Source organism: Aquarana catesbeiana, linkage group LG04 (genome assembly GCF_042186555.1).
Source record: "Aquarana catesbeiana isolate 2022-GZ linkage group LG04, ASM4218655v1, whole genome shotgun sequence".
NCBI classification, from domain to species: domain Eukaryota; kingdom Metazoa; phylum Chordata; class Amphibia; order Anura; family Ranidae; genus Aquarana; species Aquarana catesbeiana.
The window spans coordinates 466,287,242-466,299,729 of NC_133327.1; the positions used below are offsets into that span (position 1 = coordinate 466,287,242).

The window sequence follows — 12,488 nt, forward strand, 5'->3', positions numbered from 1 at the left end:
ACCACTGCTTGAAAAAAAGGTCTTCTAAAAACTGGTAGTAGGCTTGGGAGTTGATTTTGAGTCCATCTTCAACCCGAAAAGGTCCAACTAGCTCATCTTTAATAATACCAGCCCATACCGGTACCCCACATCCACCTTGCTGGCATCTGAGTCGAAGTGGAGCTCTGTGCCCATTACTGATTCAGCCACAGGCCAATCCATCTGTCTGTCAAGAGTCACTCTCATCTCATCAGTCCATAAACCTTTGCAAAATCTGTCTTCAGATATTTCTTGGCCCAGTCTTGACGTTTCAACGTATGGGTCTTGTTCACTGGTGGTCGTGTTTCAGCCTACCTTACCTTGGTCATGTCTCTGAGCACCGAACACCTTGTACTTTTGGGCACCCCAGGTAGGTTGCAGTTCTGGAATATGACAGCACTGGAGGATAATGGGTTCCTGGTAGCTTCACGCTGGATTCTTCTCAAATCTTTGGCAGTTAATTTTCATCTTTTTCTCTCAACACGTTTCTTGCGACCCTGTTGACCATTTGCAACAATACGTTTGATGGTTCGGTGATCACGCCCCAACATCTTAGCAATTTCAAGAGTGCTGCATCCCTCTGAAAGACTTTTTAAAATTTTTGACTTTTCAGAGTCAGTTAAATCTTTTTGGCCCATTTTGCCAGAGGAAAAGAAGCTGCCTAATAATTATGCACACCTTGATGATGGTGTTGATCTCCTTAGGCCACACCCTCCCTCATTACACAAATACACATCACCTGATATGCTTAAATCCAATAAGCATTCAAATTTATACAGCTTGGAGTTGGATAATATGCATAAAAATGATGATTTGGTCAAAATACTCACTTGCCTAATAATTGTGCACACAGTGTATATTGCAGTGCGTTAATGCACGTTTACCGCAGTGGAGTGTGTCTGTGTAGTGACTAATCAAGTTAAAGTGCACCAAACACCACTTTCCATTGATTAAAGTGCACCCACTTACACATTTCCCCATCTTTATTACATTTTGGTAATAAGCTCCCTCCCCCCCGCATCATGTCTGGGAGGCCAACAAGGAGAGGCAGACGTTCCCATGACACCGTGAGGAAGCCAGCAGTGTCTGTGTCCACAGGCAAAGGTGGATGTAATCTATTCTCAGGCAGGGCATTTCCTCTGTTTAGTGATGTTGCCCCTGCTATCCAGCCATAGCATGCAGAGGAGGTGGTGAACTGTCTTACTAACCCATCCACATCCGCCATCACCCAAGCAGAGACTATAGTGCAGTCCAATGCAGTTGCCAGAGTGACTTATTCTGCCTCCTAGTCCGGGGTTACTCCTGCCGTAGCCCCAGCATCAGGCATGAAGGAGTCAGCTGAGTTATTTGAACACAGCATCAGTCACTTGCTCCTTGAAGATTGTAGTACGGGTCTATTCATAGTTAATTTTAGTAATTGATTTACAAGAAACTTAGTAATTGTTTTATGTTGGTGTATAAGTAATCACTTCTATCTACATATAACATGCTTAATGCATGAGACATCTTCTTCATTATCTCTGCTTCATTATGCTGTGGGAAGTTGGGAACCTTTGACCTTTTCTTTTCACCAACTGTAGCTATTGTTTTCCCTGACATATTTATATGACTGGGAGGCCAGGGCAGAGTTTGAATTGGATTTAGAAGGGAAGTATGAATCAAGGACCATCGTGTCCAGGAACTCCTTCCATTGAAGGAGTTATGAACTCCCCTGGTTTGAATATGCTGTATTTATCTGTATTTTATCATCTGCAATACATCTTTAATCAAAGCTAAGTAAATCTCTTATTACTATACTACTTATGTGTTGTTTTAATCATTGTACTTCTTCCACAAATCTGAAGGGTAAAATACATGAACCTGTCAAATGTAACATGGAATTTAACCCACTGTTACATTAATGGCAGAGACGCACAGCCATTAATTGATTCAGATCCTGGTTCTGAGGTTGAGGAAGGTAGGAACATGAGCCTACAGAGAGGGGAGAACACTGTTAAACAACAAATTGGCAGTCATGTTTCTCCAACCGCAGTGTAATGCCAAGTTGGCTCCAGTGATGTTGAGGATGGAGGGGATGACAATGATAAGGTCACTGACATGACTTGGGTGCCAGAAAGAGCAGAGGAGGATTGTGCGGGTGAGGCACAACCCCAACAAGGCAGCCATCATGGAAGAATAGAGAGCAGCCACCCTATTCCACCAGATTGTGGAGCTGTTTTCTCCCGGTCCACTTCCTACAGCTCAGCTGTCTGGGCCTTTTTTAGCACATGTGTAGCTGATTATACTGTTGCAATTTGCAAACTTTGCCTCAAGCAGATCAAGCGTGGCAAAAACACCAGCCATTTGGTTACCACATGCTTGACAAGGCATTTAAACTCCCACCACTCAGCCTGTTGGCAAGAGCACCTGAAACCCACACAAAAGGGGGGCAATTCTGCTCCTCCTCACTCCTCACCTTTACAGTCTACCCCCGCTATACCTCATGACCTCTCAGCAGCCTCCACTGAAAGGGATGACGGTATAGCGAAGGGCGTCACAGGTCCCTGCAGCAGGTCTGCCAGTAGCTATAGCAAGCAAATTTCTCTGCCCCATCTGCTGCAGCGAAAAAAAATACAGTCAGTGTCACCCAAATGCCCAGCATCTAAATTCAGACTTGTCAAAGCTGCTGGCTTTACAACTCCTGCCTTTCCGTCTGTTGGATTCTGCCCCATTCTGTCATTTTGCAGAATGTGCTGTACCACAATGGCAGGTTCCCAGTCACTATTTCTTTGCATGTAAAGGCCATTCCAGCTCTGTACCATCACATGGAAGGCAATGGTGTAGCATCGTTGGAAAAAGCAGTCAGCTGCAAGGTCCACTTTACTGCTGACACATGGTCCAGCAAGCATGGTCAGGGATGCTATATTTCATTCACAGCACACTGGGTAACTCTGCTTGCAACTCAGAAGGATGCAGGACAAGACTCAGTGCTGGAGCTTGTTGTGTCACCACGTCTTCATACAGCTAGTGGTGATGATGCAAGATTTGTCAGCTCCACCCCCTCCTCCATGCCTTCCTCTGCTGAATTGTCCTATGAACCACCAGTACCCCTAAGCATTCAAGGGGCTATTTCATAAGTCAGGCTAAAAGGTGTCATGCATTGCTTCAGCTGGTCTGTGTAGGGGACAGGAGCCACACTGGAGCAGAGATTCTTGCAGCTCTGCAGGGGCAGGCTCAGAGATGGTTCCCGCCACACCAGCTGGAGTCAGGAATGGTGGTGTGTGATAATGGCACAAACCTCCTATCCACCCTTCGAGAGGGGAAGTTGACACATGTGCTATGCCTGACATATGTCCTCAATTTTGTGGTGCAGCATTTCTTAAGCAGGTATCCTGGGTTGGAAGATCTGCTAAAAGCAGACCAGAAGTCTCTGTAGCCATTTCAGGCGGTCATATACAGCCAGTCCTCGGTTGGCTGAAATTCAGCAGGAATTCCACCTGCCCATAAACCGCCTGAATTGAGACATGCCTACAAGGTGGAACTCGACTTTGACACATGAAGCAGAGGGCCGTCAACGAGTACCTGCATGAGTATGGTACAACAACAGGCTTAGGCTGGCTCTGCTTTTTTTCGCCACGCCAATGACTGCTGATAAAGGATGCATGCACTGTACTGTCACCATTTGAGGAGGCGACAATGATGGTGAGCCGTGACAATCCATGCATCAGTGACACAATCCCTGTTGTGCTCCTGCTGGAGCAGATGCTGCATGGCATTATGGACAGGGCACTCGAGGCAGAGCAGTGGGAGAAAGAGGAGGACTTCTTTTCCTTTTAAGGCCCGCTTTATGCGGACACCATTCTAGCAACGCCAAACAACACACAAGGGGAGAGGGAGGAGGAGGAGGAAGAGGATTATGGCAGTTTTGGAGGCATTGAAGCAGGGGAAGACATACATCAACCCTTAACAGATTGTTTTCCATCCCCAGAACCCTTGGGAGTAATACGTGGCTGGGAGGAGGCAGTTCCAGATACTGTAATCCTCAGTGACCCAAGGAGTCTGCCTTCTCATGCCCTTGCAAGCTTGCGGTGCATGGCCTCCCTCAAAGCCTGCAAAAGGACCCGAGAATACGTGGCTTCAAAGAGAAGGATCACTATTGGTTGGTAACCTCCTTGACCACTGCTACAAGGGGAAGTCTCGGAACTCATCCTGTCCCCACAGAGGGAGCAGAAGATGAAATCTTCTGAGGAGACCTTAAATAGGAGTTTATGTAACGCCTTTCCAGACTCTGGTAGGTTACAGTCTCGTGGAAAACATAGTTTTGAGGCTTCTGTTGGTCAGGAGAGGAGCGATGAAGAAGTGGGCTGCCTCATAGATGCTTTTCAAAAATGTATTTAGTCCTCAGCACCCAGGACTGTCAGCTTCTACATTCCATCGGTAGAATCTGCATCAGATGGTGGGAGAATATCTAGGGGAAAAAACAGAGCTTTCCAGTAGACTATCCACTGGGTTTCTGGGTCATGAGAATAGATCACTGGCCAGAACTTGCCCGGTATGCAATTGAGCTGCTGGGCTGCCCTGTATCCAGCGTGCTTTCCGAATGGACATTCAGTGCTGCCGGAGGTTTTGTGACAGATAAGTGAGCGCCTCTGTCCACAGACTCTGTGGACTGGCTGGCATTTATCAAAATAAATCAGTCCTGGATTAGCAGCAGCTATCAACCCCCAATGTCGCTGATTAAGTGCTTTCTGGATCTGGAATCTCTAAAAGACTGTCTAGGCTACCTAGTTTTGTGGGTGTTGATTTTATCAGGAAATTTTTTTTTTCGGTGTATGGGCATAATTAACACTCAATTTTTTGGCACCTGTTTGACGGGTGCATATAACTTCAATTTTTGACAGCAAGGCCAATTCTTGCTTTTTATCAAGAGTACCTCTATAGGGTTACGGTGTGAAGGCACCACCGACACCCAAAGCCCAATTTTTCCACCCCTGTTACTTCTATCCAAAGTCTGTGAAAGACACCAGAGTTTAGCCAAAAAAATCTCTAATCTTGTTCCAAGTGCACTAAATTGTGGCCTCATCATACAGGCTAGCTCCCCAAGCCGTTTACAAAAAAAAGAAAGCTTGCAGGTAAAATGTGATTTCTTTGGTTTTATATATGTTATTATTGCTGCAGCAGATTCTAAACACAAAAAGGTGTGCCACTTTACAGGCAAACATGTTTTCACTTTAAGCATCAGTAAATCACTGCTCATTTAAAAATTATGTTTTTTACAAAGTTTTGCCAGTCAAGTTCCTCCACTCCAAATTCACTCATCCATGCCTTTATGGACCTTGCTTTGTGCACTGCTCCAATCTTTTGGTGGAGGGGAAAATATGGTGTGGGGTTGTTTTTCAGGGGTTGGGCTAGGCCCCTTAGTTACAGGTGAAGCTACATGGAAATTGATCCTCTTACGGGACTTTAAAGGGAACACCTACTCACAGGTCACAAAGAGTATGGAAGATGTAAGTAATTGTATGATAAAGTGTTTATTAGTAGTATAGATCTTTAAAGGGATCTGTGGTACATGGGGTAAATATGCAGCATGCGTGATACATACAAAAAAATAGCAATACAAAATGCAAAGAATAATTCACAATCTTAGAACTCCAATACACATGGAATCAGATTGGAATCAGCAAGCAAAAGGTATGTCTATAAATTGAAAAAACAGTGTTAGTTACAGGTGAAGGGAACTCTTAAGGCTTCAGCGTACCAAGACATTTTGAACAATTTCATGCTACCAGCTTTGTGAGAACAGATTGGAGATGGCCCCTTCCTGTTCCAACATGACTGCGCAAAAGTGCACAAATCAAAGTCCATAAAGACATGGATGATTGAGTTTGGGGTGGAGAAACTTGACTGGCCTGCACAGATTCCTGACCTCAACCCGATAGAACACCTTTGGGATGAATTAGAGCAGAGACTGTGAGCCAGGCCTTCTCACCCAACATCAGTGCCTGACCTCACAAATGCGCTTCTGGAAGAATGATCAAACATTTCCAAAGACACACTCCAAAACCTTGTGGACAGCCTTCCCAGAAGAGTTGTTATAAGCTGTTATAGCTACAAAGGGTGGGCCAACTCAATATTGAACCCTATGGACAAAGAATGGTATGCCATTAAAGTTCATGTGCGTGTAAAGGCAGGTGTCCCAATACTTTTGGCAATATAGTGTACATGCATAGCCTTTTGTAAAACCAAAGCTTACTGACAGATCAGTATTTGGCACCTGCACCACCGAGTAAAAATGCCTGAATGGAAGGGGGGCGAGGCAGATTGGGACTTAGGAAGTGGTTTTCCCGATGCTCAGCTCTGCCCATTACTGCCTGCTCCAGCTCTGTAGTTCAGTGTTTAAAGACAGTTAGCTGTCGAAGCTTTACTAGAATGCTACAAAAACAGTGGCTGCCTTCCCCTGCCTGGCTGTATTTTTCAAGCATGGGCGGCACTGCTGTGCTTCTCCTCGCTGACAGGAGTAGTGAGTGACTCCGCTGTCACATTTCCTGTCAGCCTATAGTGGCAGAGCCTAATGCAAGATTATCATGGAGACCCCATGCATTAAGATAGCCCTGCTCTGTGGCCTGTGGAGGTCACAGGGAGAGTGGAGGAGAGTGACAGTTAGGTAGGGGAATGATGGAGAGGTTGGAGGCTCAGCTATAGGGATGAGTGAATCTGCATGGGTTCGGTTCATGATTGTTGCTTGAAGTTCAAAGTGTGCAAACTTTGCGATGAAACCCAATGAAGTCAATAGGGGAAGGGGGAGGGGGGAATCTTGTTACTCAACTCTGGCCATTTGTAGTGCTAACAGGCACAGGAATCCAGGTACTTCCATGAGGAAAAAAAAGTATTTCTCCCTACACAGACTTGCCAGACTTTACCTAAACACCAATCACACATTGACAATATGGCCAAAACTTGTATAGAAAAGGGGTCTGGGTTATCCATTACTTTAAATTATTGGCCCTTATGACTCAGCTGACCAGAGGTAAAGGCTATGCACTGAATTATAGGTTGTTCCATATTTCTTGCAGGAACCTGCAAAGTTTCTGGCCAAAAATCTTAAATCCACAAATCCCAGCAATTTGCCCACGAACTCATGGCAGTAGAAACCTGAACCTCATTACCTGCTTAGGAGGGACTCCTGGCATTGCAGTTGTGGGGCTGGAGGCAGCATTCTGCAGTTATGCGTACAACCTTATTCACCACTACCCCCTTGCCCTTATCCACCGTCGCCACTAAATCAGCTCACCGCTGCACCTACTCTTACTGGCACTGCAACAACACACACTTCTGCGCTTCCTGCTATTTCACCAACATGACCTTCTGCACTCACCACTACTGCACCAATGCACACTTCTGTACCTGACGCCACTGCCCCTTTGCACCCACTGCCACTTTGCAATTGCACCCTTCTGCACTTGCCACCATTGCATTGACAGGGAGTTTTATATATGATGTTACTGCACCGTCATGCACACTGTACTTATGTTCAACTAACGGTTATACTTTTGCTAGTATAGACCTTATGCACCAATGAGCACTTCTGCACAATCTTTACCAGGTTAGACAGTATATTTTCAAATGAGTTTAGGTTGTCTGCCTGTGAAAATAGTAAATGCTACAATGCTTAGCCAAGAACTCAAAACATCTCAAATGACCTGGCATAAACCAAATAAAAATAAACAGAAAATGAAGAAAAAAAAACTCACATAAATGAAAACTCCATTTGTATACTTTAGGTAAATGATCACTGTATTCCTTTTGACACATTTCTGGGTCTTTGTTTTCCACATATTTTCCTGGAGGAGACATTCCAGATGATGTTTTCCTTGGTGCTACTTCAGGAAATGCTTTTGAGGACTGAACCTTTGCAAGGCTTTCACCACCAGATAGATCTTCACTATCACTGGTATTAACTAAAAGAATAAAAATGTGTTAGCAGATCGCAGATGCAACATTCCTTAGTACTTTTCATACAAAGTAAAGTTGGCAGAGTGATGGTAGCCTGGAATAGTATAAGTAGGCAAAGCTGAATGACTGGTAGAAGTAATTGCACTTTCCCATATAAACCCTAACAGATTTATCTCATAAAATTGTTCTGTCCTAGCTTAGACACTAAATAACTTGTTCAATAGTATATGGACAAAAAATGTTTTAGATTTTCCATTGTTTAAAATTTTCAAGGCACATTTGGTATTGGGTAGTGAGGTGATTTCTTTGTAATGGTGACCTCTAACTAAAAAGCCAATTAACCACTCGCTCCTGAAGTCCCGCCACTTTTACCCCCCCCCCCTTCCTGCCCAGGCCAATTTCCAGCGCTCTTACACTTTTAATGACAATTACTTAGTCATGCAACACTGTACCCAAACTTTATATCATTTTTTTGGGGAGCGTCTTCTTCCTGTTTCTGTTGGTGGAATGTTCTCTGGAAAATGTTGCTCATGAAGTTTGCTCACACAATCACAGCGAATGCTTTCTGATGGAGATCCTTACTGGTAGATCAGGGCAGTGACAATTTCTTCTATAAATTTGTGGAAGGTGGTGGGTCTTTCCATTGACTTTTGATAGGTGACATAAGTATTATAAATGGCCAAATAGAAAAGGTAAATTGCAACTTTTTTATACCAGAAGATGGACTTTCTTGTTGATCATAATCATGGTTACACTCAGGCTTTTGGATAAGCGCGCCGTCCATGAATTTCCATTGAGGTGTCATTGTGGATGCTGGACAGGATGTACACGTCTCTTATCTCTCTACTTCATGACCAACACTTCCTCATTCCTCCTTTGTAGCCTTGTGGTCAGCAGACTTTGTGGGAAGCCTTTTTTGTTTGTTTGGGTGGTACTGCAGGTTTTCTTAAAGTACAGATGGCGGAAAAAGGGCAGGCTTGTATTGTATTTATCCAGGTATGTGATACGCTTTTTGAACAGTGGAAATGCCAGGTCCTGGACAGTTTTTCCACTTGTGCTGATGTAGGTTGGGCACTCAGGGGGCTGGAGCCTGGAGTCTTTACTTTTGTACATGCAGAAGGCATGCACACAGCCTGTGGCTCTTTCATAGTGCTTGTGGAGCTTCAATCCATACCTGGCCCTTTTACTGGGAATGTATTGCTTGATTTCCATTTTTTGTAAGCCCCATTAAAAATTGTACTGTGAGACATCTCAATTCAAATGGATGGGCACAGAATGAATTAGGGTTGTTTGTGATACAATGCTGGGCAAAAAGGTTAGTCTGGTCCAAAAAAAAATAAAGTAAATTGTCATGGAAAAAAAAATTTTCAAAAATCAATTTCTGAAAAATGTTTCAGTTGTTGGCCTGCACACCTGGCTGTGCGGTGAAAGGGAGAATTGTAGCTGATCCTGAGCTGGAAGGTAGCCATAATGGGTTTGCCAGGGTATCTGGAAGATGTTTGTGCCCTGATTCTTGGGGTCTAGTGTGATATTCCGGGGCTGGTACTGGGCTTTTCATCCTGGTGTCTAGCACTGCTGGTGCTTGCCAGTTCACCATTGGGGTGTATGGCACTGCTGGTGGTTGCCTGGTCTTCAGAGCGTCTTATTGTTTTAGGAGGGACGGTTTCCTCTTCTGAATTGGTCACCGATCAACTACTTTCGACAGGTTCATATTCCGAAGCAGAATAGGACAGTAAGAGCTCCCTGCTGCTCTCATCCGTCATACTGAGGATTTGAAATTCCGCCTCACTAGTATAATATTTTTTGGACATGGCGGCTCTGGCGATTGCGGTTGTATGACGGGTGATAGGATACTCCTCTGTTCCATAACTCTATTCCTAGCTATCACTTTATTACTGTCTACAATAATACTGTCTACAATATCGTACCTTATTTGCCAGCATTCCTCTATTCCGCCACACCCAGATTCTGCCCGGGGAACAATGTAAATATAATAATGACCCAACAGAGATTAGATCTACACACTGTTCAATTTATTGGTCCGGGTACCGCATATTTATAGTATACATCAAGATATAGCCCAACCATGTGTTATTATCAATCCAAGCCAGGCTAAACACCTCCCCGTGTAAAAACAGTTATTCATAGCATTTCTCGCCTGTCAATGTTCAGACAGTTTTTATAACAGCTTTTATAACAATACACAGGCTATCACATCACTTTAACCCAGATGTTAGTTTTGCGGTTAACACAAAACTAACACAAGACTTTCTTTTTCTTGATAGAAACATCTCTCCTACTTCTAACTTCAGAGCAATAATATATTTAAAGGAGTAATAACCCAAAGCAATAATATATTTAAGGGGGCTCTTTACAGTATTCTTTCAACGGGTAAACTGCTGATGGATGGCTGTAATGGCAGCTCTGTGACGGGGACACCGATAGGCAGCACTGATGACAGGTGCACTTATGGATGCGCTGACAGGTACACTGATATGCTGCACTGATGGATGCGCTGACAGGTACACTGATAGGCCGCTTTGATAGATGTGCTGACAGGTACACTGATGGGCTGCACTGATGAATGCGCTGACAGGTACAGTGATGGGCTGCACTGATGGATGTGCCGACGGGTACACTGATAAGCTGCACGAATGGATGCCTAATGGGTACACTGATGGATGCACCAAAAGGTACACTGATGGGCTGCGCTGATGGGTACACTGATTGATGTGCCGACAGGTGCACTGATTGGCTGCACTGATGGATGTGCTGACAGGTACAGTGATGGCTGCCCTGCCAGGTTTACTGATGGCCTGCACTGACAACTACACTGATGGCCTGCACTGACTGTTACTCCTTAATCCAGGGAAATCAGGGCAGTGTGATGCACAGTACAGAAGGGGTTAAGTGGTAACTCACTGTTCCCGGGTTCTCCTCCTCACACAGGATTGGTTACCACTGTTTGTTTACATTTGTGATTGGACACAGCCAATCACGTGGTAAAGAGACAATTTCATTAGCTCTTTACCCTGATCAGTGATGTGTTGTGTCCAAGGGACACGGCTCACTATTGATTGCCGCGCTGCATGCCATGACTGGGAGGACATCATATGACGTCCACCAAGAAGGAGAAGAGTCCCGTCCAGCCATCAATCTGCTATAGGCCAGGCAGGAACAGGTTAAATACTGCTAAATTATACTGATAAGCCCTATGTGGCCCCCATAGATCAGTAGTATACAGTCTCTGCCTTTAAAAGAGTTAAAAGTGTTACCAAACCCACAACAGTAAAATCAGTCTGTATATGCAGAATAGCATGCTTGTTATACTCACTGTGGAACTTAAGGGATTAATCCTCTGCATTGTGTAAAAAGGCTCTTTGACACTATATTGACAGATCCTTCCCTCCTGCACTGTCTATCTTGGCAAGGCCATATAATACAATGAGGGTAGCCGTCCTGCACATGCTCAGTTTAGTCTCTATTGCTATAGAGAACATTTCTTGTTTCAGTTGAACTGTTCAGGTCACATGATATTGACATCACACATGTTGGCGTGTATACAGGCTGTAGTGGAAATCTCCTACCTGAAATCTCAGCACTGGAAAACTGTGCAGTTTATTATGTGACCGTGGTATACAGATCAGCACAAAAGGTATATAGTGGCAGTATTTTAATGTAGAAAGGAGATTTAAAAGCTGTGGGCATTGTGGGGGGGGGGGGGGGGGGGGGGTGTCAGAGGAACTATTTTCATATTACTGGGTTTAGTAACACTTTAACAATATCAATCAATGTCTCATTATACCTGCAGATATTGAAATATTTATATATGTATTTATGAATTGTATTATTTTATTTTTATTATTTTTAGATAAAATGTATTAGCTTTTTAGCTTTACCTTTTGTCTAGATTCAGCTGTCAAACATGTACTGTAGATTTTATGCCTCGAAACCTGAGCTTGTTAAAGTGATACTGAGATGTTGTTTTTTTTGTTTTTGTTTAAAAAAATGGATTTTTAAAACAGCTTACCTGTAAAATCCTTTTCTTGGAGTACATCACGGGACACAGAGCACCATAGTAATGACTATCTGGGTTATATGCTACCTTTAGGTGATTGGACACTGGCAACCAATAGTAAGAAGGTTCCTCCCATATAACCCCTCCCATACAGGAAATACCTTTAGTTTTGTAGCAAGCAATGAAGATCCCAGAAAAGAGGGGAGGGACCTCTGTGTCCTGTGATGTACTCCAAGAAAAGGATTTTACAGGTAAGCTGTTTTAAAAATCCATTTTTCTTTATCGTACATCACGGGGCACAGAGCACCATAGTAATGACTGAGATGTCCTAAAGCAATGCATTTGAGGAGAGGGAACACAGTATTCCTAGATCCCCTTCCAGCCCAGGATTTATAAAGCGGCCTGCAGCACGCTGTGGCCAAAAACAGTCTCCCTTTGAGATCTAACGTCCAGCTGGTAAAACCTGGTGAACGTATGAACTGAAAACCAAGCGGCCGCTTTGCAAACCTGAGTCATAGAC

At 44.0% G+C, this 12,488-nt stretch overlaps 1 protein-coding gene across 8 annotated transcripts in view; it reads right to left on the reverse strand.

Annotated features, from left to right (window-relative positions):
* Positions 1–12,488, reverse strand: part of ARID4B (AT-rich interaction domain 4B) — a 1,373,103-nt gene that overhangs the window by 114,233 nt on the left and 1,246,382 nt on the right. For all 8 annotated transcript variants that reach the window (XM_073627572.1, XM_073627571.1, XM_073627570.1 and 5 more), the window contains one exon: positions 7,749–7,955. In XM_073627572.1, the coding sequence (XP_073483673.1) occupies positions 7,749–7,955 (207 nt within the window). The remainder of the gene's footprint in view (positions 1–7,748; positions 7,956–12,488) is intronic.